Source organism: Malus sylvestris, chromosome 16 (genome assembly GCF_916048215.2).
Source record: "Malus sylvestris chromosome 16, drMalSylv7.2, whole genome shotgun sequence".
Lineage (NCBI taxonomy): Eukaryota > Viridiplantae > Streptophyta > Magnoliopsida > Rosales > Rosaceae > Malus > Malus sylvestris.
Window position 1 is genome coordinate 10,022,342 of NC_062275.1, and position 27,812 is coordinate 10,050,153.

Sequence of the window (27,812 nt, forward strand, 5' to 3'; positions counted from 1 at the left end):
TTTTGGTAGCATAACTTGTTTCGGCCATCGAGACCAATTGGATCCTTATTTGTTAGGCCATTGGCGTCGCATTAAGCCTCGGTTCATCCGGTACATGGCATACACCGTAGCAAACTAGTATTTTTAAGGAAAGGAACTCAAAGAAAATTGAAGCATGTGCACACAAGGGAAGAGGATACCGTGAATCGTGGTTTTTTCAGAAAAGAAAGTATTCAGCACTTGCTCAGTTTAACAATGTCTACAACCGAGTGTCTAAAACAAACACCGTTGTTCGAAAAAGAAAAAGACGAGAAAATAACGTTCGCATGCTAATTGTATACTGCAAGTGTTGTATTAGCTACAGACCGTACGCCATGGAAAAAACAATTTTTGAGTGATTTAAAAATTCATCCCTCAAGGCAGATAGGGATGTAAAATATTAGCCCAACAACGTGGGGGGTAAAATTAAACAGCGTAATTTGAAAAGTTGCCTAGTAACTCCTGCCCCAGTAGGTCCATTTCTTGGCTGGTTTTCCAGAGGCAAAGCAAAGTGTCCCTGCACGGAAGTCCATTTTCAATTTCTGAACACTACGGCACTACTTTGCAACGAATTCACAACGCTAAAGAGATAACTGCCGATCATAAATTGCAAAAATGTTATGAAGTTTCGAAGTAATTTTCAAAGTGTACCTTCAGGAAGCTCAGGCTGCTCAAATGGAGTACAGAGTGACTTGGCTGCTCCGATTTCACCCTTTGTCCGTTTTTTCACGTCCTCTTCTACTTCCTGATAAATATGAAATAAACAGTAAAAGGAAAGACAATGACAGCAAAAAGAGTGCTGATATAAGAACCTAACCAGTAAAAAAATTAATGTGACATTGACAACCCCATCGTGTAATAAAGACACAACCGTAAGATTACAACAGAACAGTGAAATATCCACATTTGCTAGAAACAGCATTTCGAGCCAGATGATAGATTGTAATATAAGTGACAGTGATAACAGTACCTGTTCATCACACCAAGGAGCCAAGATCATTTTCTTTTGGTTTAGAGCTTCCATAAATTCTTCCCATGTCTTTGCAACCTTGATAGAAGCATCTCGTTTTTCCTTTGCAACATTGAACAGATTTTCGTGAATTTTAGCCAAGATGTCTTGTACTTGCTCTACCAACGTGCTCACAGGAATGTCCTCTTTTGCTGAATTGTCACGGCGGACAACGCGAACCTAAAATCAAGAATTATGTCATTGTTTGCCATGTCTTGGACACCTCAATCTCCAAGGGTTAATCCAAGAACGGTAAGGAACAATCTTAACTAATGTTAGCTTGTCTACACACCATACAGGTCCTGACTCTAATATTACAAGGATAAAGATAAATCTTAACATGTCATACTCGAATATACAAGACTCGCCAAAAACCTGATATGCCAAATATTTTACCAGACCTGCCTTTTAGACCTTTAGCAGCTTACATTCATGATAAGGCCCAGAAATAAAACCATGAGATCTGTGCAAAGCAGGCCCCTGGGCCTAATGACAAACTAACTCAACAGAACAAAAAGACCAGAAGCAAATATGAGCAACTAGATAGAAAATAACGAATTAAATGGAAGAATGGTCTCACTTGATTCTTTTCCAGATCCTTTGGTCCAATTTCAATCCTTAGAGGAACACCTTTCATTTCCCAATGTGAATACTTCCAACCAGGAGTTTGGTTGTCGCCTAAATCTGCCTCAGCACGAATACCAGCTTTAGTCAAGGTATCCACAGTTTTCAAGCAGGCATCATATATTTCTTCCATAGGAGTATTCTTGTAAGGCACTGGAACCACAATAGCCTGAATTGCTGCCACTTTAGGTGGCAATACCAAGCCTTTGTCATCTCCGTGCACCATCACCATAACTCCAATCTAAACAAAATAACAAAAATGATAACGCTAACAAAAAACAGAAAAGATTATGTGGATGGTAATAGCAACAATGGCGTGACATAAATTGACATTTGGTGGTGGAAATAGTAAACATTATGCATTGTCACTAAGTTAAACTTTACGTGACAGACACGGCATTGTCTCTAAGTTAAACTTTGTGCACTAGCAAAAACATATTATCCTATTCACCAAAAAGAGAATAATTGGCCTAACGTACTTAGGATTATGTTGCCTAACATGGACAATGCACCTACCTATGTAGAATGTTCAAAAGTCTCAGACTTGCGTCAACATAAAAATAAATTGCATAAAATATAGATAATGGTATTGTGTTGATGCATGATGACCAAAAACGTGCTTGATGCATGGCAAGAGTAATTAATTTCCAGAGAAAATAAAAAGTGTTCTTGTATAGATTTTGAATCAAACTTTAACACAGAAAAGAGAAGGGAGCAAAGTTACCGTTCGAGTGCTGTATGCCCAAGAGTTTTGCCAAACCATGCCCTTTTCTCTGTTTTCATTTTCAAAATTAATCTCAAACATTTTGGCAAAATTTTGACCCAAACAATGTGAGGTGGCACCTTGTACACCGCGGCCAGTATTTGGAATAAAAGCCTGCACGCATGAATTAATACACTCAAGCTTACCATAGAAGAGGCATAAGAAGGAAGATCAAATTATATATATATAAAGAACATATTAAGTACCTCCACACTAGTAGTATAAAGACCACCAGCAAATTTCTCATTCTCACTCTTTTTTCCCTTCACAACTGGAACTGCCAAATAGTCCTCGTATATCCTCCGGTACAGTTCCAATATCTCAAGGACCTAAAACCAGGATGTATAATCAAAAAGCAATCTTCAAGGAAAGGTGACAATGGGTGAGAATCAGACTCGGCATAGTAAAAATTCAATTCTATCCTAAAAGTGTGATTGGCAACATAATAGGGCACTGAAGGGGGAAATAGTAATCTAAGTGGCTCCTTACCTCTTCATCTGCCTCTGCCTTTGTTGCAAAAGCTGTATGGCCTTCTTGCCAAAGAAACTCCCGACTCCTGAGATCATAAGAAGAAAAACCAAATTCAACAAACTTGTACAAAAAGAGAGTTCAAAGAAAATGGTCCTCGGACATAGAACAATTTGAAACCGTGACTAAATATGCAGCAAACACTAAGCAAGAACTGAACTCGATATCTATGAGAACAAAATGGAACAAATAAAAAGGTTTTTTTTACTAATTGTGCTATTGTCAATAATACAAAAACACCACAGAAAGTATTATAAGAACACCAAAACCGTGAGACATGCTAATACCTGATAAATGGTGTAGGATTGCTGAACTCCCACCGGACAACATTGCACCACTGATTTAGCTTCAATGGCAAATCGCGGTGTCCTCTAATCCACTTAGCAAAATAAGGATACATAACAGTCTCACTTGTTGGACGAATTGCTATTGGCACTTCCAAGTCAGACTTTCCAGACTTTGTGACCCACGCAACCTATTTATGAAAATAAAAGCATGAAAAGAGAGGTAGTCTAAAACAATTAAGACCTTCCCCAAGAAAAAAATAATAATATACACATGGAGTAACACAGTGGCGGTGATTGGGGAATAACAGGACAGGCTTAAATTTTGGCAAAGTGACAAGTAAATTACAAATCTATCATTACACAATCATATGATTTCAAAAAACCAAGGCAAACACATAGAAGGTGAGGTTGCATGCTAAACACTAAAATAGGGGGCATGCAAAGGAGAAAAACAGGGAAAGAAAACTAGAATGAGAAATCATAATCAACACCAACGGAGCATGTGTATATGCTTATTTACGTGTAACACAATAAATTAAGTCACACAAATGACATATATCTCACCTCTGGAGCAAAACCCTCAATATGATCCTTCTCTCGTTCTAGAACACTAGGGGAGACAAATAAAGGGAAATAGCAATTCTTTATCTTCATTTTCTTTATTTCTGCATCAAAGAATGCCTGAAAAGTAACAGTGTGTGAAGTGAGTAACTGTGATGGAGTTACATATAAATTTTCTAAAGAATTAGAGAAATTTGCAAACATAAAAACTGGTACATAAAGTTCATAATTTTGACATTAGAGATGAATGTATAGCCACCAGTACCTAATCAGATAAGTGCAAAATGAGATTATGTAAAGTGAACTCAAGACAAGAGGTAGGAAATGAAAAAGTAGTATCAGGTGTCGAAAAGAATTCAGGCAAAATAGTCAACTAACAGGATGAGATGACATCAGTTGACATCATGCTTCAAAGTCAAATTTAAATTGAGTACTTCAGAACTAGACAGGGGGAGTGGTATCAAAATCCTGAGAACCAGATGATTGTTTACTGGTTCTAATAGCAAATAAAACTCATTAACAACATGAAATGGATTAAACAAGAAAAAGCATGCTTACTTGCATCGTCTCCCATATCGCAATCGTCCATGGCCTCAATATATAACAACCAGATATATCGTAGTATTCGATCATCTCACTATTAACAACGACCTAAACACAAGGAAACATATTCATTACTTAATTGTTGAATAAAGTTAATAAACCCCAGAAAAAGATAAAGACAGATACCTCAGAATACCACTCTCCGAAATTCTCATCCTTCTTCTTGGAAAGACCAAGACCGGTTTCTTTCTTCACCTCCTTCTTTTTCCCTCCTAAAAATCAGGAAAAATTAATATCAAAGCTAAGCCAACAGAAACACGGAAATCAAATAAGAACCCGAAAATTGAGAAGCCGAAAAGCGAAGCTCACCACCCTTGGCATTGGACTTCTTAGCACCCTGGTCCGCCATGTTTCGATATCTCTAACCTATATCAGACCACACACACCAGATACAAGATTATTGCAACAAACTTAGACAATTTCATTTATCCGGATAGCAGAATTATGCTCAAAGCTCAGTTCTTTTTGCTAAATAATACAATAAAATCCAAATGTAATCCAACAGGAACAACCCAGATTCCATTTTTGAACAACTCGAGATTGAAACGAAGAAAAATGCATGAAAAAAATACTAGAAAAACGGAATGAGAGAAAAATTAACCCCAAAAAAATGAGAGAAAAAACAATCTGGGAAAGTTGAGTTTCTACCGAATTGAATCTGGTTCGTTGCGTTTGCGGCTCCGCAGTTGTGGCCTTCCACTTCTGAGAATAAAGAAAGAGAGAAGACAGCAGACTGGAAGACTTTTTTTGTTCTCACTGTACCGCAGTAGGCTTTTGCCCTAATTTTACTGCTTAGAAATTCCTTTGTCTGAGATACTTTTGGGCCTTCGGCCCAAACAAACAATAAGCTTGGCCCCAAAGCTACCTTATAGACCAAACCCTACGGACCAAGGTTGACTCGGCGGAAGAATGAGATAGAAAGATTAATTAGCGTCAAATTGAGTTGTAATATGATTAAAATGAAATTATAACTCTAAATTAGGCCTTTAAATAAGAAAAATATGAAACATAATGTGTACCTTGCTAAATTTTCTTTCTTGAAATGTTCAAGCGGTTCAAAATTTCCAAGATTCGCTCGTCTAAATTTTCTATTTTGATTAATAATATGACAAAGCTACTTGCTTCGTGTACGAGGACCTTATATTTTCTTTTTAGATAAAAAGAAACTAAACTTCATACAAAGTACAACGGTTTTGAAATCTCTCTTTCGACTAGAAAATAAAATACTGAAGAACAAAACATACAAAGAAACTTGCTCGTCAAAACTAGTCTACCAAAGTAACTCAAGACGAATGAACAATAACAAGCCATCAATCCATCAGTTCTCCTCGTACAACACTCACTTCTTTGATTTCTTGGATACCTGTGTCGGTTGAGCTCATCAAGGTTCTAAAAGACGCTAGGGACTAGTCGGGGCCTATATAATGACATATATTATATTGGGAAACATGTGTCGGTTGAGCTTAAGCGTCTGTTTATACTTAAAAAAAACATAATTGCATTGGATACATAAATTGCAAAATAGATGACATATAAATTATAAAGTATTAAAACATAATGAAAATATAGAGAACAAACATATAATGTGTGTTATCTAAGTTCAACAAGTCTCTTACAATTTACTAAACAAAATAAATAGAAAATGAAAGTTATTTATTTTCTGTCTAAGGGAGAGTCGCGACCTAAGCTGGTGTCTAGACGGGTTTGGACAGGCGCCTAAGCACGTCTAAGCTCATTTTCTTAATTTTCAAATGCCTAGGGAATTTTTAATAAAGTGGTTGAGCTGCAGCTGGGGCAGCGGATGCTGGTGCTTTCTCTTGAGGTCCCCGAGCCAAGCGTTCCTCTCTCCTGGCGTACTTCCTCTCTCTGCCAGCCTTGTTCTTTGCCCGCTTAGTCTCGAACTGATCAGACAGACTCTTGTCTCTGGCCTTCTCAGCCTTTGACTTGTGAATGCTCTCCATCAGCACTCTCTTATTCTTAAAAACATTACCCTTAACCTTCATATACATGTCATGGTACAAGTGCTTGTCAAGCTTCTTCGACTCACGGTACTTGCGAAGCAACCGCCTGAGCACACGCATCCTCCTTATCCAAAGGATCTTGGTAGGAAGCCTTGCCTCCCAGGTACCCTTGCGCTTACCATATCCAGAGTGACGTCCCTTTCTCTTAGCCTCCTTCATGCGACGTGCACTAGAGCGCGAGTGGATCTTGGTCGGCTTCCTGATGATGAAGCCATCCTTGACCAACTTCCTTATGTTCTGGCGAGAGTTGGCCATCGAGATCTCGCTGACTTCATTGGGGTCGAGCCAGACCTTGCCGCAGCCGCACTTGAGGATGCTGGAGGCAAGCCTCTCCTGGAGTTTGAGCGAAACCATCGTCGGTGTCTTACCTCCTCTCTTTTTTTTTTTTTTTTTTTTTTTGGCAACTGCTGTGGTCAGAGAGGCTGCTAGGACTTTATATAGGCATTATGCTTTTAGGTCTTTTATTTTTTATTTAGATTCTTTTTTTTTTAATGAGAAGCTTGGTCCCCAAGAAACTCAATTGACCATCGTTGGGTTTTTCCTTTGCATATGTTTTGTTTTATAGTTGGTCCATGGGAATCATTATTTTTTTTTTTCTAACAATGGTTTTTTTTTTTTCTTCTAGTTTTAGATTTTATAAAAAAAAAATTTATACAAGCGATACGGAAGAAAAAGAAAAAAAATATTCCAAAATTATAGTTTTTCTAAAAGTTGACCTCAATGTTAAATTCCGATTAAGATTCCGAGTTCAAATTCCCCGTTTGAGTGAAAAAAAAAGATACAAGCCGGATAAGTGGACCCAAATTTTTTGTTGTCAAATAACTAATATCCGCATCAAAGTGAGACCAAATCCCACCGTGTCTTGCAAGTAAAGTTACGTGCTCAACAATACCAACCAGATTAGAAATTTAATCAAATATGATCACATTTCTGAGCGTATTTCAAGTGTTAATTTAAGTTATTGAATACTTGCACCATCCATCTATTATTTGTTCTCACAGAAAAACAGATTAAAAGGAAAATTATAACCAGCACACCTTTTTGCTCCTTTCACTTTGCTCGTGCTTGGTCTCGTTTGTGTTTTCGCTTGATCATTCAATCTGATGGTCATACATAAAGAGAAATGCACGCAGGAAAAAAGGCATGTGATTAACTAGTACGTAGTAATTGCAGATACACTGCCTATCTATTTACATTTACAGTAGTAAAAAGATAAAAAGTTATAAAGAACTGGGACCTGTGGGCATGACAGTAAAAATGCAAACCTACAAGTCACAAGACATACATTATACACCAAAAAAAAACCAATCCAATGCCATATCCCTTGCAGACCAATAAAAAAGCTAAACCTAAGCTGCAGGAACAAGCTCCAATTCCTTGCTGTCTTCCCCAATTAAATTAGCCACAATGAGGCTCACATCTTCCATGCCAACTCCAAAGTACAAAGGATTTGTGGGAGTTCTAATCGAATCATCCATTCCTTCGGATTGAATCCCATCTATGGTGCTCGAAACCCTCACATTAGGGCCATTTTTGCATTTTCCCATACACTTGCACCCTACAACAGTCCCTTCAACAGCCATCTGCCTCTCAAATTCTTTCAACAATGCTCCGCCTCCTGATTTCTTGCACTTGTTTCCCATGCACACCTCAATCCTCTTCGCAGATACTCCGACAACTGAGCTACTTAGCATGTCATCAACGCCAATAATACCACTGCTACTGCAACTAGTACTAGTTCCATTGCAGCATTCCGCTTTCTGACCAATCTGTAATCTCCCAAGTTCAATGCCATTATCCACAGTTGTGTTCTCTTGATAAGTAGCTAGCGAGCTCAGTATGGTCAACAATGCCCCTTCTTGATGAGCGAATGGCTGCAAAACATCCACCATTGGTTGTGCTGGGACTTCAGTTCGCAGGCGCTTCATGTCTACCACCTCCCCGCACTCACTGTCACTTGATTCAGACGATGAAGATGATGAGGATTCACTGTCAACCATGGTTTTCATCCGCTCGGCTTTAAGCCTTGCCTTCTCTTCTTTCCTCTTCTTCTTCAATTCCTTCTCATTTTCTCTCAGCCGTTCCAATTGTTTTAACAATAATTCCTCTGCACCTTCCTGCACATTGAGAAAAATTACGCATTTAATAACTTCAGCTCAATAAATCATCAGTACCAAAACCCGATTTCGCGAAAATTAAAACACATCTGATTCATTCTTCCCACAAGTATTCGAATTCTTATAAATTTAGATACAATCTAAACTATGTCAATTAAAAAAAAGAACACACAAAAAGCCCAATTCAAGTAAAATTACAGACATGAATAAAATTACAGATATAAAAGTCAAACGAACAGAAACATACCGAGATCAGCCTCCCCTGAAGTTGAGGGGCCAAACCCTCCTGAGAATCGAAAGGTCCAAAACCCATCTTAGAATACACCGCGCAGTCCTTCGACAACCCTTTGAGCAACTTCACCTTCTTCTTGATCTCCTTCTCCTTCTCTTTCATACCACCGCACATGGGACCCACCTGATAATACTGTAAATGTCCGTCGTCGCTAAACCCAGAATTCAAATGCCGGGGAGGCCTTCTGGCTCTCAACGAAACTCCAAAATCTCTGCGACCCAGAGCGCGAAGCTCGCAGCTAAACGAAGTCGTACAAGAACGGGCGGTGGTGTCGATTTTAGCGGCGGAAAAGCACGGAACTTGGCGAGAAACGGCGCCGGAGACCTCCATGGCTCTTCAAACACGATGATGAAAACCTGGAAACTGTAAACCCACAAAACGCACCGTATGGCAGATTGCGGAGGAAACGGACTAATAGACCGTCGTTTTAAATCGTAAAGCTTGGTTTTAATGTTAGAGCCACGCGGACGTTTTTAATTGGCCGATGATGACGTGGAAGGCGGGTGTGGGGCACCTGGAAGCTTGTGGCAGTTTTCGGTTGTCCACACGAATAGGGTAAAGCCTTCACCTTTCGATGTATCCGAGGGTAGGAAATGGAGCCAACTGGCGCCACGTGTGCTGCAAAGTAAGCATTTCTTACATTCTCAATTTTTTGGCTACAAAATACTATTTTTAAGAGAGTTACTATTAACACTCCAAAAATATAATTGTAGATTTTAAAAAAAGTACCATTCTTTTTAACATAAAAAATTTGTAATACACAATTAAATTTTTATAGTGTCAATAACAAATTCTATCTTTAACTTAGTTATAACTTATAAAAACCGACATTTTATATATAATCCAAAATACTAAATGGCCAAGATTGTTTAAGACTTTCTATAGATTCTTTGTCACTTTATAGATAATTCATAATGATAAATGCTATTCAAAAGTGGGTCTCTTGATGGGTTTTTTGCCAACTTATGTTTTTGGTATAATGTTTTAAAATATTGGCATATAAATTGACGTTAAAATGTGCAGTGACAAAGTATATTGAGAATTTTACTTTTGAGAGAGTGTCGATAACATTTCTTAGAATGAATTTAGAAGGTTTAGCATGCTTTGACCATTGAGTCAAATTTTGCACACTATAATGGGAAGCCGATTGTCGCACATAAGCTTTTTTTTATTTAATACATTTTCTTTTATTTTTGTGGTCGGATTGAATAAATAAAATAAAATAAAATAACGGACTTGATTAAATAAAATATGTAACAAGTGTTAATAAAATTAATTTTTGATTCACGTGTTGGTAAACGTATGCTATACACGCATACTTAAAGGGTGACGGCAAGACAACCACAAGCTGATGACCTAGTGATAAAAGACGGTTGCGAGACTTCTTTCAAATTAAAAAATGGAGGTTTTGGGTTCGAAACCCGCTGTTGGTGTGGAAGCCAAACTTGTGGTCAAGGGAGACTGAAATGCCTCTGTGAGTCTTTCCAGCCTCCGAAGGGATAGATAATCGTGACTTGCCACCAGTTGCCCTCATTTTAAGGAAAAAAAAAAAAAAGGTGACAGCAAGACAAACAACATGGGACAGAAGGCAATGCCAAGTTCCAACCAACCAACATTCTTACCAGCAACAAGTAGAACCATGTTTCAAACACACCTGTGCTAAATTTATAAATTTCTTTAGATTAAACTAATCACAATCTATGGATATCTTATTACGAAGCAAAAGGGCGATTAAATATACAGTCAAGATTGTTTGATGATTATACACAAAAAAACAGACTGAAAAGTATATAATCCGTAGATATCTTTTACGGTATCTGTTACCATAGCCAGTTGATACAGTAGTAGGAGCTTCGGGGGGAATCGAACCCTGACAGTAAACGGCCGTTTTAGGGGCATCCCGAGTCACCGTTCACTTCTCAACGCTTCACAAAATTTGATCGTAAACCTTTTTGGGTCGGATTATTCAGTTTCTGTTTGCAGCTGGGAGATGAGGTTCTTGCAAACTTCAAAAAATCCAAGGGTAACAGAAGAGGAAAGTAGTTAACTAATCCTTTTAACTTTCTTAAGAACCTACAAGTGGCAGCAACAAGTCTCTCGTTGTAGTTTGTTAGGAAGATGCTATGCCTGCCAATAGCTCTCGGGAACCTCCTAAGTGTCCCGGTACTCGCTGCCTTATTTCTTCGAAAGCACATAATGTTTCAGAGTCGAGACCTCCGGCAAACTGCAGACATGCATACCAGGAAACATAATGAGAAGAGAATTTCACAATATAGGAGATCAGAGGGGTGAAAAAGAGAGGATGTTAATCAAGGGCACCTAGAAAGATCAAGAAGAAAGTCGACAAACCATTCCATGGTGATTCATATGTAAATTCGGCTACTAGAATTATAATATGCTTGAAGATGTTTTTAAAGTTTTGGTTCGTTCAAATTGTCCAAACCACCAGAACACTGCCTTACAAAATAAAAATTTAGTCCTGAAGTTCATCATATCTCCAGTCTCCATACACCTACTGTAAGGGAAAAACAACCCGATCTAATTGCCGTTACTTTCCATACCATAGCTACTAACAACGTAGAAAATGCTAACTCAAGAATTACCTGGTGAGCCCTATATGCAAAATGCACACCCTGAAGCAGAAGAGATTCTTGACTTGACTCTCTGTCTGAATTCCGAATGGATTCAAGCTCCAACGTCACTCTCTTCATGTAAATATTAGCCAGATTCATGGAAGCCCGCTTTATCTGCACCATTTGGGATTACTTCAGTTCACCTCAAATAAAATGTAAATACAAGCAATTTCCGAACCAGTGACTAAATAAAGATGAGAAGAAGGCTTTAAAATTATTCATGGCATAAGCTGACAGGTGATGAGATAAAACAGAGTTAGTCACTAAGAACAGCGGAGATGTGCAGATATGGCTCCGTAGTAAGTTTAATCTACCCAAGAAATGAAGATACTTAAAAGGTTTTCACCATGCTGAAATTCTTTAGTTCTTAAATTAACTACACGATTTCCTTAGACTCCAATATATTATAAAACACAAAAGAAAGGCATACCTTACTCACAATCCCTGAATCGAGCATCCAATCAGTTGGGATTTTCAATTCCTGGTAAGAACGCATAACTGAATTTCTTAACTTAATTAACCGTTGTATGCTTCGCTCGGACCTTAAACAATGAGACGAGAGAGAGCAACATTAGCGTTCTAAGCCTGGGAAGTGGTATATTTTTAATGAATACAGAAGATATTTCATAAAGTTCTTACTTGTCTAATAAGCCAGCAATCTTCTTCAAGGCAGCTGCACATGGAATGTCAGTGTCATCCTTATAACAAGAAATCTCACTTTCTAACAGTTTAAGGTCACGATATTCAATTGCAGCTTCTTGCATGGCATCAGCCTTCCTCTCAGGCCACTTGAAATGCTTTAGGACAGCCCGTTCATCTGCCTGTTGAAGGCACAAAGATGTTAGATTTAGCAACCCATTTATGTATCTCTGAATCTCTGGACCAATTAAGCATCTGCCAAAACAATCTAGTAGGAGTACAAAGTTTCAAAATTTTCCAAACTCTTGGTGATGTAAAGTTAATGTCTGTTAACCCCTCCTCAACGGAAAAAACTAATGCAAGATGAGCTGAATCCCAAGGAAAGCCTACTGGTCTACCATCTTAACATAAGTTGCAACTGATCTAGAAAATTTCGACTTCTACTCATGGATGGTGCGTTAAATAAGATTCTTTGCTGATGTTAGGAAATTAGGAATTAGAAATTACCAAAGATGAGAGTTCAACATCAAGCCAATCCACAAACTTTAGGACATCTTCTATATCGGTATATGCTGCAGCCAGCACTTTCCGGATAAGGTCATTGATGAACTCTCCTTTTGTTTGAACGTCTGCTTTTATCTGGAACCAAAAAATGTCATTGGACAATGATTCAAACTTCGAGCGAAATTCAGCAGAGACAAAAGAAGCAATAAGATAATCAAAATCTTTAATGCTTACAGCTAAAAGATGTGCTGAACGGTTTTGAATTTCTCCGACAACGCTATTATGTGCACTAATAGCAGCCGGTTTATGATGGTTTCCAGATTCCGGAGAATCCCTCTTCACCTCTTGCTTCCTCTGTGAGTGATAAAATTCTACAAGTGCTGGAGCCTTCTGAATGGTACTGCCAGTTGCTCTCACAGAGAACTGGGGTGGGGGTGGGGGTCGGAGCTGAAGTGATGGTGGAGGTGGGGGTGGTGGTGGTGGTCCGCATTGGGTGGTGGAAACTCTAGGAATTGCAGATTTTGGTGGCGGAGGAGGTGGTGCTTTAACAGGAGGACTTGTTTCTTCATTGACTGCATCTTTCTTAACTACTGAGCGTTCTAATTTGTTGGCAATGAGTTTCTGAAGGTCTTTGAACTTAGGGCTCTGGTATTCTCCATTTGTCTCCCCCTACAAAAACAGAACACGAAATTAAATTAGAAATAATAAAATTCCAATTTCCAACGAAGAAATCGAATTTTCTGTCAAAGAACACAATCAATATTAGTTTTAAAAGAGAAAATACACAATCAAATATTAACACCACGGCTCTATGCACCGGAGTTCTAATCAACTGGTGCAATTTAGATTAGTTAAAAGTAGAATATCGCTTGGGTAAAGAAAACAATTACAGACCATGAAAGTTAAAAGAGTCTTTACCTGTTCAGGAGTGGCAGAAGCTGAAATCTTTGCCTCAGCAGCGGCAAGATTCCGAGAGAGGCTTTCGTTCTGCGACTGCAGCTCCACGTTAAAACCCTGAGTCTTATCCAGCTCCGCCTTCAGCGCCGCCACCTCTGCCCGCAACCCGGCGATCAAACTCTCACTCATCTCCAGCTTTTCCTGTAATTCTCTGTTTTTCCCATGTGGGTCGTCTTCATTCAGACCATTTCTCTTGGAATTGGATTCCACCGCCCTCAGCCGCCGCGGTCTCGAGAACTGCTCGGCGGCCTGGCGATTTCCGGTCCGACCCACAACCTTAATCTCCTCAAGTTCCTTGCTTTTCTGAGATCCCAACACCAACTCCCCAGATTTCGGCTTGTTGCTGAGCAGAAGAGCCCTCCTCGTACTCCTCGAACTCTCTGAATTCACATCTGGGGATACCGACTTTGCTCTTGCCGGTCTCGCAGCAGTCGGAGACTCCTTTGCTCTGGAAGAAGCTGAAGCTCTGAGATAAGATTTGGTCGTCTGGCTAGACATGTTTCAAGCAACCTGCGACTGCAACAACAAATGTGCAAACAGAGATTTTACATTTTTTCTGTTGGATTTTCCGTACTGCAGTGTTGGTGCATGAATGCATATGCGGAGCAGTTGACTTTTTAAACTACTAAAAGCCATCTTTTTCTTGGTGGATTGCTGACATGCGGACCACACCGCACCGAATCAAACCACTTTTTCTTGGCCACTAATTTGAGGCTATGGAGAATCTTGGGATGATGAGAACTCAAGTTTAATGCAACATTCCATTTGTGTGTTGCTTTGGTGTTATTGTGTTTTATCAGTTTCTGTGCACATAAATGAATTTTCTGTTAGAATTTTCTGTTTAATGCGTATTTTAATTCTAATTTTAGAATTAAATTTGGTGAGCAACAAACGTACTGCTCTGGGGCGTGTGGGAATTTTTTTTTGAACAAATGATAGTATTTATACTAAAGGATGTGATGGTTGGGTAAATCTCATAATGAGCTAACAGTATTGCGGTTCAAATTCGTCTTAGCGAGAATCGAACCTAATTACGAGAGATTTAATTGTTCATAATATTTGATAGGAATATTGCCACATTCTCCACCTTTTAATTTTCTATGTTAATAGCTACAATTTTTTTTGAACAAGCACGATATTATCTACACTAAGATCATCTCCAACTGAAGGCTCCAGAAGGTCAGAGGGTCGAAAATAACTCTAAAACTGTCTCCAACCGAGGGCCAGACCAAAAGGTTTGTGGGTCTCATTGGACAAAAAATGGCCAAAGGGCCAACCGACCGGCCCCGAGCAGGGCTAAAATTTTTGAATCTCAACGACTAGTTGACGTTAGCTAGCCGTTATTTTGAATTTTTTTTAACAGTTTTTTACATTTTGTTTGGGCCAAAAATTTAAAAAGAATATTTAATTAAGGCCTAGAAAGGTCCCCCAAATATAAGCTTCCTATTAGAGATGGTAAATGTGCATTTATACATGGTAAATAAATGTGTATTTAATTTAAGTTGTTGTAGTTTTAAATTTAAATAATATGTTTGACCCTATGGCCCTCAATTGAAGATGGTAAGAAATATGACCCTGCACTGTTCATTAAAATATTAATTTCTTGGAGAGCCAAGGGCTAAAATGAGCCATTTAGCCAGCCATCGGTTAGAGATGGCCTAAGGGGAGGGGTGTGCTTAGCCTCACAATAGGCTAGCTCGTTTTTGGCGAGAATCGAACTTAAGACCTCTCACTTACAAGTGAAGAGAAATACCACTAGACCGTATACTAAGTGACAATAGCTACAAAGCAATTGATATTTTTATCAATTCATGCATAATTCAGGTGCACATTATCCGTTTTAGTATAACTCTCGTAAAATGTATATAGGTCTATTTTTAAACTTGGATCCTCTTTGTGAGGATCTTGGGAATTCGTCAATTATGTTCGTTTATCATACATCGTGTGGTCATAAATTCTTTTAAATATTTTTATTTAAAATTAAACTCAAACAATACTTGATAAAAACTGATCGCATGATATACGATTAACGATTGACAGATCCCCAAGATCATCACCAAAAGAATCCGAAGAGGGTCTATTTTTTATAGTGATGTTGAAATTCATGTCTTATTCTGTCGAAATCAAATTTACAAAGTCTTCTTCTAACAAATAATCACAGAAAATCAATATTGAACTCCCGCTTAAACCAAAGATTACCATTAGAAACCACAAATTCTTATAGAAAGACGCTAAAAATTCGCACAACAAACTCAATTAAAAGTGGTGCTGCTGCACAAGATTCGAACAAAGAAAAAAATCTTTGAAAGTGGCCCTCTTAATTTTTATTTATTTATTTTGTATTTATTTGTAATTAATTTGTCATTCATTTTGTCTGCATTTAAATACAGAAAACAACTCAGAAACGTGAATTTAGCATCTTATAATATTTGCCATCGTACAGTTAAATACAATGATGTGTCCATCATGCTCAGGTCGTCGTACTGGAGTCTTATATTTACTCATGACTCATGAGAAAATAATTGGATGATGAGGATCATTGCCAACGGTGAGTTCTTTATGCTTAAAAACCAATCATTGTCCCCTCCTAAGCTCAAACTACAAGATTTTGATGAACATTCATGTTGTCTTCTAAGCTCAAACTGCTCCCTCTCCAAATGGTTGGTTGCGATGTCACAATTATGGGCGATTGGATTAGTTTTCACACACAAAATTATCCAATTGGATTAATTATAGGAGAAATTAGGTTCTCATCCTTCATTTTGCAACTTTATTGATTAAAACCTTTTTTTTTTTTAATTTTTGATCAAGGTCCTTGGATATTAATAACATCATTAATTATTTCAATAATAAAATATTTTTACCTAAAAATATCCATTTAAAGTTAAAAATGTTACGATTAGTATATTTATATTTATGGCTAAATTTTTTATCATATATTTTTATTTTTAGTTTGTAGTTGTACCCATTTTTAATTTGTACCAATTTTATTTTCAGTTTAATTTGTACCCATTTATTAATTTCTTTTCGTGCCCATATTTTTTAAAGTTTTATTTGTATTTTTGCTCATGTGTTTACCATCACGTGATATTGTATAATTAATTAATGATAGAAAAATTACATATGATATATTTCTATTTTATGGCTAAACTTTGTATCATATATTTATATTTTTAGTTTGTACCCACTTTTAATTTGCAACCTTTTTTTTAAATTTGTAGTATTTTATTTTTAGTTTGAATTTGTACCCATGTATTAATTTCTTTTTGTGCCCATATTTTTTAAAATTTCATTTGTACTCATAATTCTTTTTAATCTTTTATTTGTACCCTAATTTATTTATAATTTACCCATTCTTCTTTATTAATGTACTACTTTGTTATATGTGAAATGTACCAATTTTTTTTTTAACACTATGGATACATTCTTTTGCCAATTATTATTTCTTATTGTTACATAGTTTTTGTCCATTTATTCAATTAAAATGTTTGAATTTTTTTATTGTAGCCATTTCTAATAGTATTATAACGAGGGATTTTAAATTTATAGGATTATAAATCTCATAAAATATCAAACAATTAATGTCAAAACTATAAAAATATAAATAGTAATAGTAATATAATGATGTGTATAAAATCAAGGGACTTTGATCAAACTTCGAATACCATTAATGTTTTAATCAAAGAATGTTAGAGACTAAGGACCGCATTCAAAGCATCCCTTAATTATAATTGTAATATTAGGTTTGGTGCATGTTTGGCTTTCTAAACTTGATTCCTAGCGACAATCTTGTATGGCCACTACTTGTTGCAAATTACAGACCGACATTCATATTAAAGCAACTTATTGTGCAAATGTGTCAAATTTAAATTTAACTACAAATTACATACATACACTTCTATTTTGTTAAGTGTTGTCCTCCAAACATATAGTTTTTCAAATGAGTTGTGTTAACCTCTCTTTGTAGTACCATTGAAGATGTGTTTGTCCTCTCAAAGAAATTGAAAAGAAATCAATTTTGGCTTTGTATAGTCATATTTCCATTTGTTTGTTTAAGAAAAAGAAATGTTGGAGAAAATGTACTTTATTGGGGTCCATATACCCTTCTTTTTATTCCTCAATGTCCAAATCAATATTGGGGACGGCTTAAATTAATACATACCCTGTCTTATCTCCCAAGGCTAACAAAGAATATATTTACCAGACAAAACGTTAAGATTTTTGGACACGGACTCGCTAAAGCCTGCTCTACCATTGAGGATCAAAAGATAAGAAAAAATTTCTCACAAAAAAGAAAAGAAAAGATGAGTGGGATTTAGATATTTGTGGCAGGGATTTGAGTAGAAATTAAACTTAGAATTGTCAAGTAGATATTTTAGTATTGGCAAAATTACACTAGCATTATGATTTGATCAAAGGATTATTTATCAAATATTTTAGAAGCACCAATATAAGTTACTTACGTCGAACCTCGTGGATTTAGGCTAAAAGTTCGTCTCTAATTTTTGTTCTTGCTTTCCTCTAATATTATGTGTTTGTTTATTCTTTATTTCGTAGCGTAAAACTACGAGATACGAGATTTTATAAAGGAGTTGATGGGTAGAGGGTGGACAAAAGATGAGAACGAGGAGTGAAGGGGGTGGCAACTATGCAGCGACGACAGAACAGTTGAAGAGGAGAAAATGGTTGCGAATACGGGGATGAAAAGGGCTGGGTGAAAGGAAAAGAATGATTTCATTCAAAACGTGTATTAGCCGTTTATTTGTGATGAGAGGTCTAAAGATTATTGTTAATTATTCTCAAAGCAATATGCAAATCCAAAAAGCATGGTTCCAAGTTCCAACTAAATCACACCATAGCTACAGGCTAAGATGAAGCTATGTATTAATTAGAAAATATATAGTGCATGAAAAGACACAAAATGTAAAAGCGCTCGTTGATTGCAGGAGTTAAAAGCCATAAGCACCGTACCTTACTTAACCCTCAAATAAAATGGAAATGAAACTTCTACTCTTTCTCTTTGTGCTTTTCCATCATACATAGACGAAGCGTTGCCTGCATCTGCATATGAATTATGAAACGTTTCCCTGTTTCTGCCGGCCCTGTAGCTGAATGAAATGAAAAGCACTTTCAGTTTGGGGCATGCATGATATGTTCATCATCTGATTCTTCTGAATCACTGCAATTTATGTATGCATATATAACAAACAGTGGTTTCAAGTTCCAATGTGAATCCATGTGATGATAACTAGGTCTGGCTAGCTAGCTTTTAAGATTGCATGTACCAAGTACCACGTTGCATGACTGGGTAAAATTATATGAACTACGTATGCATGACTGGGTAAAATTATGTGATGGTGCTACGAGACCTAAGATTTATCAGGCCTTTTGACCTAACATCTAGACAATCCTTATCGGATGAAATGGGAGCATGTGGATACGTGATTACTCTATTCTAATATCATTTTAAAAAAATGAGTATCTAATTCAAGACCAATTGACGGTGAATGAAGAAACTCATATTTTAAGAAGTTATGCTAATTAGACGTCTATCATTTAATGTGGTATACTCTTAACACTCTAACAGGAAAATGGTATCAAAAGAAAATTGATGGTAATCAAAGTGAACATATAGGCTTGAAATTTTGTTAATACATATATTTAGATAAATGGGCGTCAAACATGCCTCATACGTACAAAATTACAAGATATATCTAGCGCTTGCATGCTGCGATAAATACATAGCGGACCCGTGAAGCCTTTTGGAATGGAACGACACATGCAACAGTGCATGTGAGAGTGGGCAATTGTGACTGGTGAGTCCGTGAAGAATGTGACGTGTGCTTCTGCATGCGCTAGATTCAAAAGCCACCGAAGAGACCCAAGCTAAGAGAAATTGAAACTGTATGGTGCATGCCCTCCATGTACTACAAAGACGTTATACTTATTGCTCAATTGCCTTAATGAGGTCATGTTTTGTCTCCTATTGAACAAATTATGGACCACCTTAATTAACGGGCTCATGGCCCCTTATACCTTCGGTTTCAATTTTGCATAAGGAACCTGATAAAGTTATCTGAAAGCGGTTTTAGCAATTCGAATTAAAGTAGTATGGTTGATGTTGTTAATTTTGTAGAGGTAACTAATGTTGTTAAAGTTTTGATTATCTAAAAAACGCTTTTAGTGATTCTAAAGGCTTGCTTGGTGTCCAAGATTGAACTGAATTTGATGTATAACTAATTAGATTCAATCATTCAATGCATGTCAAAAGAAGAAATGAATGTCAACTTTCAAATTTTGTTCAAGTTGAAAGAAGAAGATGAATTAGTTATGAAGGATACGTATCCCATCCACCTTGGTCTCTAGTGTGAAATCCGATCTAGTTCTAAACACCAAACGAAGCACAAAAATACTACCAAACAAACAAGCTCACATAATGCAAAGGATTACTGTGAAGAGCAAGTCTATAGAGATTGTACATGAATTGCAGGTTGCAGAAAAACCAGTGTACCTGAAAACTGAAGATCGCATATCCATGGATCCAAACCGCCATTAAAATCACATTTCAGCAAATTTAATTAAGCAGGTCCCAATTAAACATTAATATTGGAAACGAAGAATATGAGCTAAAGTTGATGGAAATTGAAGAACGAAGACTATAGAGAGCTAGGTGGATATTTCAGCAGAGAGAGAACTTTCCCTTTGAAGGGATTAATACTTTGAAAAATATATGCAAGGTTAATAAGATATATAATTAAGTGGTTGGTCAGTTGCAACTTCACATCACAGGATGTGTCATATTTGTTGTTTTTGAATGTGACATATATATGATGAGACGCTGTTTTCATTTAAGTTGATTAAGACTTTCTCTATTCCACGTGATTAATTAAATTCAATCCTTGATTAGTGCTTAACGTTGCATTTACACTGGAGAGATTGACTGATAAACGTCCCTTTCTAATTTAATTACTCCCCGAGAAAATACGTAAGTTTGCAGCATATTGATTAGTGCTTAATAGTTTCACCAAATTAATGTTTGTGGTTAGAGACATTGGTTCTTCTTCAGATATTGCATTATGATGTTTTCTAGAGCATGTGCTTTATCATAATATCATGCTTGTCGCTTGTAGCTTGAGAACCAAGCAAAAACGGACCATTTTTTTCTTCTAAAAGTTTGGTGAACACGCGGGTATTTATTTTAGTGCATGATCTAGATTTATAGTCTTATTTCTGATCACGTAAGTTCGACAAGTGAACAGTACTCGTGGGTCTTAAATCATAAAATTTGTGAAAAAGATCAAGGTTTTGTCATGTTCATGGGAAAGCCATTTGACTCCAGCAAATATTATTACCCCCATTCATAATCTTGCATGATGGTGTGTAAAGCGCAAGTTATACTCAATTTTTATCCAATGACACCAAACACAAAATTTCTCGGTCGTATCTTTAAAACGAGTCCATAAAGTAGTTGAGAGGTGGTGGAAGGTAGTAGTTGTGGGGCTTTAGATATATATCGCAATAATAAAAGGTCTAATTTGATTGCCTCATCCCTCTCTTTTTTCTTTTCCTAGCTGAACTTTTCCATCTGCAGAGTGTCTATAAAAACAGTAGGAATTGGCCCCACTTGTGGCCTAAAAGCAGAGAAAACAACTTATTTGGAACATGTGACATTTTGATTCAATAATACAATGTTATATTTTAAGAAACTGCACATGTCATTGTTTTATCAAAACAAGCGTTACTGTTGCGGTGAACCTGATCCATGTAAGTGAAGGTTTACCTAGACCTTGGTAAGCCATCGTGACTTTTGAACAAATGCTGTAATATTATGTGTTTTACTTTTCTCATAAGATATTGCATTATTGGTCTGAGATATCATGTTACCAAAGATGTAGAGAAGTCTCTTTCCTAAAAGATAAGCTCAGATTTTTGTTCAGTGGAAATGGCAGTTTGAAATAGGTGCTGGGTCATATCAGAGGTAGGTGGAAGGGTTCTGTGATGTCAATGGAAGTCTCAGTCACCAAGCTAATCATGTTTGCATGAAGAGTTCATTGATGGAAAAGGAAATTTTAAGAAAGGATTTGATGAGAAACCTACTATTATGGATTTTGTATGAGCTTGCAAAGCAAGAAACTTGGCTTGACTTTGTTTTCTATGATTTTTGGAGACTCTGAGTAATGCTTGATCCACTTTTGCTGTTTTGTGAATGAAAAAATTGGGTTGTTGAGGGGGCACTTCAAGATAAAAACTCACTTGGGATGACACGTCAATCATGCACTGCTTTTATAACTTTATTTTATTTAATTTTCCCATACAATACGCAATTGGGTTCAAACACCGTCATTGTAGCATTCCAGGTGCTGGTAAATTTCTCTTACACTTTAGGGTTATAAGAGAAGGAAATTGATGCAAATCAAACAAACTTTATATACAGGAGGTTGCATTGTTCTACTGCATAAAAGATATTACATACTGTTCTTTTTTATTTTATTTTTTTACTTGCAGTAGTTCGGAAGAAGAATAGAAAGGCTCTCTAGGATGAGGCACTTGCATGCACTGCAACCAAAGAAGCATAAATGCCATCGTGGACATTGAGCAACTTTTCATGCTTTCCTTTCTCTGCAATCACTCCATTTTTCACCACCGCGATTAAATCTGCAGTCTTAATCGTGGATAACCGATGAGCAACCACCACCGTGGTTCGATCCACCATGACTCGGTCCAACGCATCTTGAACAACTCTTTCTGATTCAGCGTCAAGCGCACTTGTGGCTTCATCTAGTAGTAAAATCTTTGGTGCCTTAATTATAGCTCTTGCAATTGCCACTCTTTGCTTCTGTCCACCGGACAATTGAATACCCCGCTCTCCTACGACTGTGGCATAACCCTGCATTGTTTTCCAAACATAATATGCTTTAATCTTCAACGGTCTCAATAATTTTGCGAGTTTTCATCAATTAATCCTCATTCATGCAACACCAGAAAGCAAAATATGAACAAATAGAACCGGTTATATGCTTTGGTCACCAATGTTGATCACTATGACACTATACAACGGTAGTTAAATATTGGACTTAAATAGCGAACACAGTTAAACACCTCACCAGATTGGTAAAATTATAACGTTGGTGCCGAATCTGTTATTAGGTCTAAAACAGTGACCAAAATTGTGTTTTACGCATATTCTTAATAAAAATTTGATAAAAGCCGTATGTAAACAATTGTTTTTGTCCGCCTCTATTGTAATTTTAATGTCTTTCCAGTTCTATTTTTTTATTATAAGTTTGAACTTGTCGTATTTCTGCACAAATTGACAGAGTCATTTAGCGCCTACCTGTTGTAAACTACTAATGAACTTGTGAGCATTTGCCAATTCTGCTGCAGCTATAATTTCAGCTTCTGTTGCATCTCCTTCCTTTCCATATGCAATGTTGGCTCGGATAGTGTCATTAAACAACACAGGCTCCTGGCTCACCAGCCCCATTTGCTGCCTCAACCACTTCAACTGTAGCTTTTGGATTTCGATTCCATCTAGTGTAATGTGACCCGAATCAGGGTCATAAAATCTCTGCAACAGCGAGACTACTGTCGATTTCCCACTTCCACTTTCTCCAACCAGAGCAACCGTCTGAATAATATAAAATCAAGTTGTAAGTTCCGGCAGCTTAAATCTGATTATGAGGTCCAAATCTTATTATTGAGTGAAAATGAGTAAATGAACGATGCAAGATAGTAAGTTACCTTGCCATGATGGATGGTCAAGCAAAGGTCCTGGAAGATCGGTACATCAGGCCTAGTTGGATACTTGAAACTCACATGGCGTAATTCAATTTCTCCCTTCACATTCTCTATGGTTGTTCCAAAGTTGTCACTAGAATCTATTTTTGATTTCCGGTCAAGAATTGCAAATATGGACGCAAGAGAGCTCTTTCCTTTACTTAAATCGGGGGCAAGGGAACCCGATTGAGACACTCCAACAGTTGCCATAGTGAGAGCGAAGAAAACCTACAAACCAGATGAGCAAATTTAACTAATGTATTGAATGGGCTATGAAGATTTAAATCTTTAGTAATGACTACTAATCTAGCAGAGTTTGGATATAAGCAGAAGATTTCTGTACTATTTTCTTCTTAAAGACTTGTAGTGCAAGGCAGAAAACATACCCGGAAAACATCAGAGAATGTTGTCTTGCCTGCTGCAACAAGTTGTGATCCAGCGTAAAAAATACAGGCAAAAACAGAAAATTGCAAAAAGAATGATAGACCAAATCCGATCCCACTGATTAACCCTCGTCTTATCCCTGTCTTAATAGGGCCTTCACATTTTCTCTGGTATATTTGCATCACCTTCTCTTCGGCACAAAAGGAAGCAATTGTTCTAATACTCCCTACAGCATCATTCGCTACTTGACTTGCCTCCTCGTACATTTTCTGCGAACATTTAGAATTTTCATTGTTAATTAAAAAATAGCCTTATACATATTACGCATGTGAGATTGGATCATGTTTTGAACTGCACCGACTACAAAGTTGTATGTTGTAGATTTTTCCAAATTTGGATTTCGGAGATATACCTTTGCATCGGCACTAAATCCTTTCATGAACTTGACTTGAAAATAACCATTTACTGCTAGAAGAGGCAACAGAACAAGGGTTATAAGAGCCAGTGGCCAATTTGCCACGAAAGCAATAACCAAGCCAGCAATTGCAGTTGATGAGTTCTGAACATGCAAACCAAAAGCATCTCCAACCAACCCTCGGAGATAAGCGATATCTGTAGAAAGCCTTGCACCAATTGCACCACTTGAGTGCTCAGGATCGTCAAACCAACTTACTTCCATGTGAACCACCTTCTCAAAACACATTGATCGGACTCGTTTTATTAACCTACTTCCCACCACAGCAAAAAGGTATTGTCTTGATGGAAGTGTTACGCAAGACCCCACTCCAAGAACAATGGCAATTAATGCCCAAAACTTAGAATTGTTGAGGAGTAGATGCGGCGGCTCAAAGAAGGTCTTGACTACACTAGCAATCAATAGCCCAAAAAAAGGAAAGATTAACCCATTGGCTATTGCAGCTATAGTAGCAAAAATTAAAACTGGGATCTCTGGCTTGTTCAGGTAAGCAAGGCGGCGAAGTGAGACTTCTGGAGGTACTACTGATGATTCTGAAGCAGGAATATCGGATTCTTTAGGTGCTACTTCAAGGAAACCTAGTGCAGGGGCCACATCATATGAGATTGAGAGGGAATGATGGCTGCTATTCTGGGAATCCAATTCCACACTACTACGCCTTTCTTGATCATTCACATCAGTCTGTTCTGAAGCACTGCTCATTTCTTGCAACCTTATAAGCTGGCTATATGCTCCTCCAGGGTCCTTAACTAGCTCAGAATGTGGACCTGCTCAGTTTAAAAACATGGGTATGTGAGGTAATTAATGAATAATGATAAAGCGTAACAACTGTCACACCAATGAACAAATACATTACCTTTTTCAACGATTGTCCCTCTTTGTATAACAGCAATGGTGTCAGCATTCCTTACTGTGCTCAAACGGTGGGCTACAATGACAGTAGTGCGGTTAATCATAATTCTGTCTAATGCCTCCTGCACAACCCTCTCAGATTCTGCATCAAGAGCGCTCGTGGCTTCATCTAAAAGTAGAATTCTTGGGTCTTTCAAGATTGCTCTAGCTATGGCTACTCTCTGCTTTTGGCCCCCGGATAGCTGAGTCCCATGCTCACCAACCATCGTGCCTAGTCCCTAATTACAAAACCAATAGAGGAAAATAAAAATGTGTAAGATCACTGATGGCTCAACAAGCTTTCATCGTTTAGAAAAAATTCATTGAAAACTTTCAAAGCAAAATAGAGAATTTAACCTGAGGCAATTTGTCTATGAATTTAGCAGCATTGGCAAGCTCTGCAGCGGCCCTTATTTCTTCTGTAGTTGCACCATCCTTCCCATAGGCAATGTTATCTCTTATGCTACAAGTAAACAAAATGGGTTCCTGGCTGACAAGACCTATTTTCTGTCGGATCCATTTGAGCTGGTAATCTTTGACATTAATACCATCAATAACAACTTCCCCAGATTGGGGATCATAAAATCTCTCAATCAAACTGATTACAGTTGATTTGCCACTTCCGCTCTCTCCAACCAAAGCAGCAGTTGCACCTCTAGGTATTGAGAGAGAAAATCCACGGAATATTTTTTCCTCCGGTCTTGCAGGATAGCTAAAATAAACATCCCTCAGTTCTATGTCTCCATGGATGTCTTGGCACTGCTGTCCATTAGTTTCATAAGAATCTATCTCCGGCTTTCTGTTAATTGTCTCAAACATCTTATAAGCTGCAGCTTGTCCAGCAGCAAATGCACTCACGCATGGGGATGTGTGCCCAAGAGCCCTGAAGATAGATAGACATGTTCATATCTTGATACTTAAGCATCAAATATTTAATTTTGGGGTGTAGTAAATAAAAGTTGCATTCTTGCAGTGCACGTAAAATTAAACACGGATATATTACCAACGATATTCATCAAATTCTATTGAACTGCAACTTACATGGAGCCAGTCAATACAGCGAAAAGTACATTTATTACTTCTCCTCCTGTATATCCTCTTTCAAGAATCATCTTTCCGCCAAACCATATAGCCAAAGCATAACTAGACATCATAATAAGCATAACGAAGCCAAATCCAAAACCCGATGCCAAACCTTCTTGCACAGAAGAATTGTAAGCTTCAGTTAAGGAGGAGTTGTAATTGTCTATAGCTTGTTTTTCTCCTGAAAATGATGCAACCTGCATTACGAATTCCCATCAGTTTTAGTTTTATCGAAGACATTTTTATTCATTTTAGGGACAAGTAGGCGTACAGTTCTAATTGAACTAATTGTCTGCTCCACCACAGTTGCTGCCACTGAATAAGCAGCTTGTCCACGGGTTACCAACTTCGATGTAAGGATGCTCACGACCGCACCAGCGAGGACAAGAAGGGGAATAGAAGATAGCATGACAAGGGCGAGAAGCCATCCCTTAATAAATGCTATAACAAAGCCTCCCATAAATGTTGCAATTAACTGAATAACAGTTCCTACCTGACAGAAGAAAAGGAAAAATAAAAATAAAAGTTAATAGGTTACAAGAGAATGGCAAAAACTTGAGGGTTTTATGTGGCATGTAAATACCTTCTCGCCCATGGCGTCTTGAATGAGCACAGTATCACCCGACATCCTCCCAACAATTTCCCCAGTGTTCGTTTCTGTATCGAAGAAGCTGACATCTTGCCTCAATATCGTTTTCAAGTATAAACTCCTTATTCGTGCAGCTTGTCTTTCACCCGTAATCATCCAGCAAGATACCTCTGGCACATAGAAAACACTGGTTATCTCCGATAAGCCAAGTTCTTTCTTTAATACCAGCGGGGAGTTCAGTAAAACTTACGCAGAAAAGCAGCAACACCAGCACCTAGAGCCAAGTAAACATACTTTACAGCCACCTGAGGATCAAATTGGACAAATTATTAATGATTCAACGTTTCAATTATGAGAGTTGCTTAATGCAGAACTTATTTGGAGGGAGATGATCCTTTTAAGCAACCAAACTACAGATACTAGAGAATCGAAAAAGTAAGTTCAAAAATGGAAGTTGAGAGTACAGTTGACACAATTCTGATGGGAACCGGATCAGAGAATTTTTATCTTTAGTTTGCTGCTGTGCTATTATCTAGTCACACAACAATTACCTTGGAGACTGCATCCACCACTTCTTTGGTATTCCCAGTTCCTCCAAAAGAATTAATCACCTCTCCCAAGATTATGGTCATTAGAGGCGTACAGAGCCCATTTCCAATGGCACTGATTGTACCAACAGACATTAACATGTAATCCAAGGTATCTGCAAAGGAGAAAAGCTTGTGAAATGGTACTGTTTTGGTGCCATCCTCCTTGTTCTTGCTCGTATCTTTCTTGCTGTTTTGGGAATCCTCCACCGCTGAGTGGCCTTTGGATGTTGCCGTGACCTGCTTCTTGATTACATCTTCATCCTCCGCCATTTCTTACAGTTAACTTGCTATATTTGACAAGCAACACCAATTCCGAAAGTTGAGTTACTTTGTTTTACGCAACACAATCAACTTGGGCAACTTGTACGATAAGATCAAAGCTGCAAGAGAAACAATTTATGGGTTTGAGTTAGCAATTTTTTTTTCATGAGCACTAAATTGACTTACAGTCCAAGGAACAGATGCAT

The 27,812-nt window shown here is 37.6% G+C and overlaps 5 protein-coding genes and 1 long non-coding RNA gene across 6 annotated transcripts in view; 1 reads left to right on the forward strand and 5 right to left on the reverse strand.

Annotated features, from left to right (window-relative positions):
- Positions 1–289: 289 nt before the first annotated feature.
- LOC126607557 (proline--tRNA ligase, cytoplasmic-like) lies at positions 290–5,190 on the reverse strand. Its single transcript, XM_050275200.1, has 13 exons — positions 5,042–5,190; positions 4,703–4,759; positions 4,520–4,605; positions 4,349–4,441; positions 3,794–3,910; positions 3,230–3,417; positions 2,904–2,970; positions 2,621–2,743; positions 2,376–2,528; positions 1,608–1,892; positions 989–1,207; positions 670–763; positions 290–535 (listed from the first exon to the last, which is right to left on the reverse strand). Exons 2-13 carry the CDS (start codon positions 4,740–4,742, stop codon positions 471–473), a joined length of 1,530 nt encoding a protein of 509 aa, XP_050131157.1. The 5' UTR covers positions 4,743–4,759; positions 5,042–5,190; the 3' UTR covers positions 290–470.
- A 677-nt stretch (positions 5,191–5,867) lies between these two features.
- Positions 5,868–6,807, reverse strand: LOC126607562 (60S ribosomal protein L19-3-like). Its single transcript, XM_050275207.1, has one exon. The coding sequence runs from the start codon at positions 6,766–6,768 to the stop codon at positions 6,160–6,162; it is 609 nt and encodes a 202-aa protein (XP_050131164.1). The 5' UTR covers positions 6,769–6,807; the 3' UTR covers positions 5,868–6,159.
- Positions 6,808–7,538: 731 nt separating this feature from the next.
- Positions 7,539–9,225, reverse strand: LOC126607559 (diacylglycerol O-acyltransferase 3-like). Its single transcript, XM_050275203.1, has 2 exons — positions 8,779–9,225; positions 7,539–8,531 (listed from the first exon to the last, which is right to left on the reverse strand). The coding sequence occupies exons 1-2, from the start codon at positions 9,151–9,153 to the stop codon at positions 7,764–7,766; spliced, it is 1,143 nt and encodes a 380-aa protein (XP_050131160.1). The 5' UTR covers positions 9,154–9,225; the 3' UTR covers positions 7,539–7,763.
- A 1,286-nt stretch (positions 9,226–10,511) lies between these two features.
- On the reverse strand, positions 10,512–20,249 carry LOC126607555 (protein CHUP1, chloroplastic-like). Its single transcript, XM_050275193.1, has 9 exons — positions 20,068–20,249; positions 18,528–18,664; positions 13,518–14,072; positions 12,834–13,268; positions 12,603–12,734; positions 12,096–12,277; positions 11,887–11,998; positions 11,427–11,570; positions 10,512–11,047 (listed from the first exon to the last, which is right to left on the reverse strand). The coding sequence occupies exons 3-9, from the start codon at positions 14,052–14,054 to the stop codon at positions 10,934–10,936; spliced, it is 1,656 nt and encodes a 551-aa protein (XP_050131150.1). The 5' UTR covers positions 14,055–14,072; positions 18,528–18,664; positions 20,068–20,249; the 3' UTR covers positions 10,512–10,933.
- Positions 20,250–22,089: 1,840 nt separating this feature from the next.
- On the reverse strand, positions 22,090–27,615 carry LOC126607549 (ABC transporter B family member 11-like). Its single transcript, XM_050275184.1, has 12 exons — positions 27,307–27,615; positions 27,006–27,060; positions 26,750–26,925; positions 26,438–26,659; positions 26,125–26,363; positions 25,441–25,966; positions 25,049–25,322; positions 24,130–24,959; positions 23,720–23,986; positions 23,298–23,561; positions 22,891–23,184; positions 22,090–22,443 (listed from the first exon to the last, which is right to left on the reverse strand). The coding sequence occupies exons 1-12, from the start codon at positions 27,613–27,615 to the stop codon at positions 22,090–22,092; spliced, it is 3,810 nt and encodes a 1,269-aa protein (XP_050131141.1).
- LOC126607568 (uncharacterized) overlaps positions 22,304–27,812 on the forward strand; it is a 36,706-nt gene continuing 31,197 nt past the window's right edge. Inside the window, exon 1 of the long non-coding RNA XR_007617667.1 lies at positions 22,304–22,352. This is a non-coding gene — a long non-coding RNA (uncharacterized LOC126607568). The remainder of the gene's footprint in view (positions 22,353–27,812) is intronic.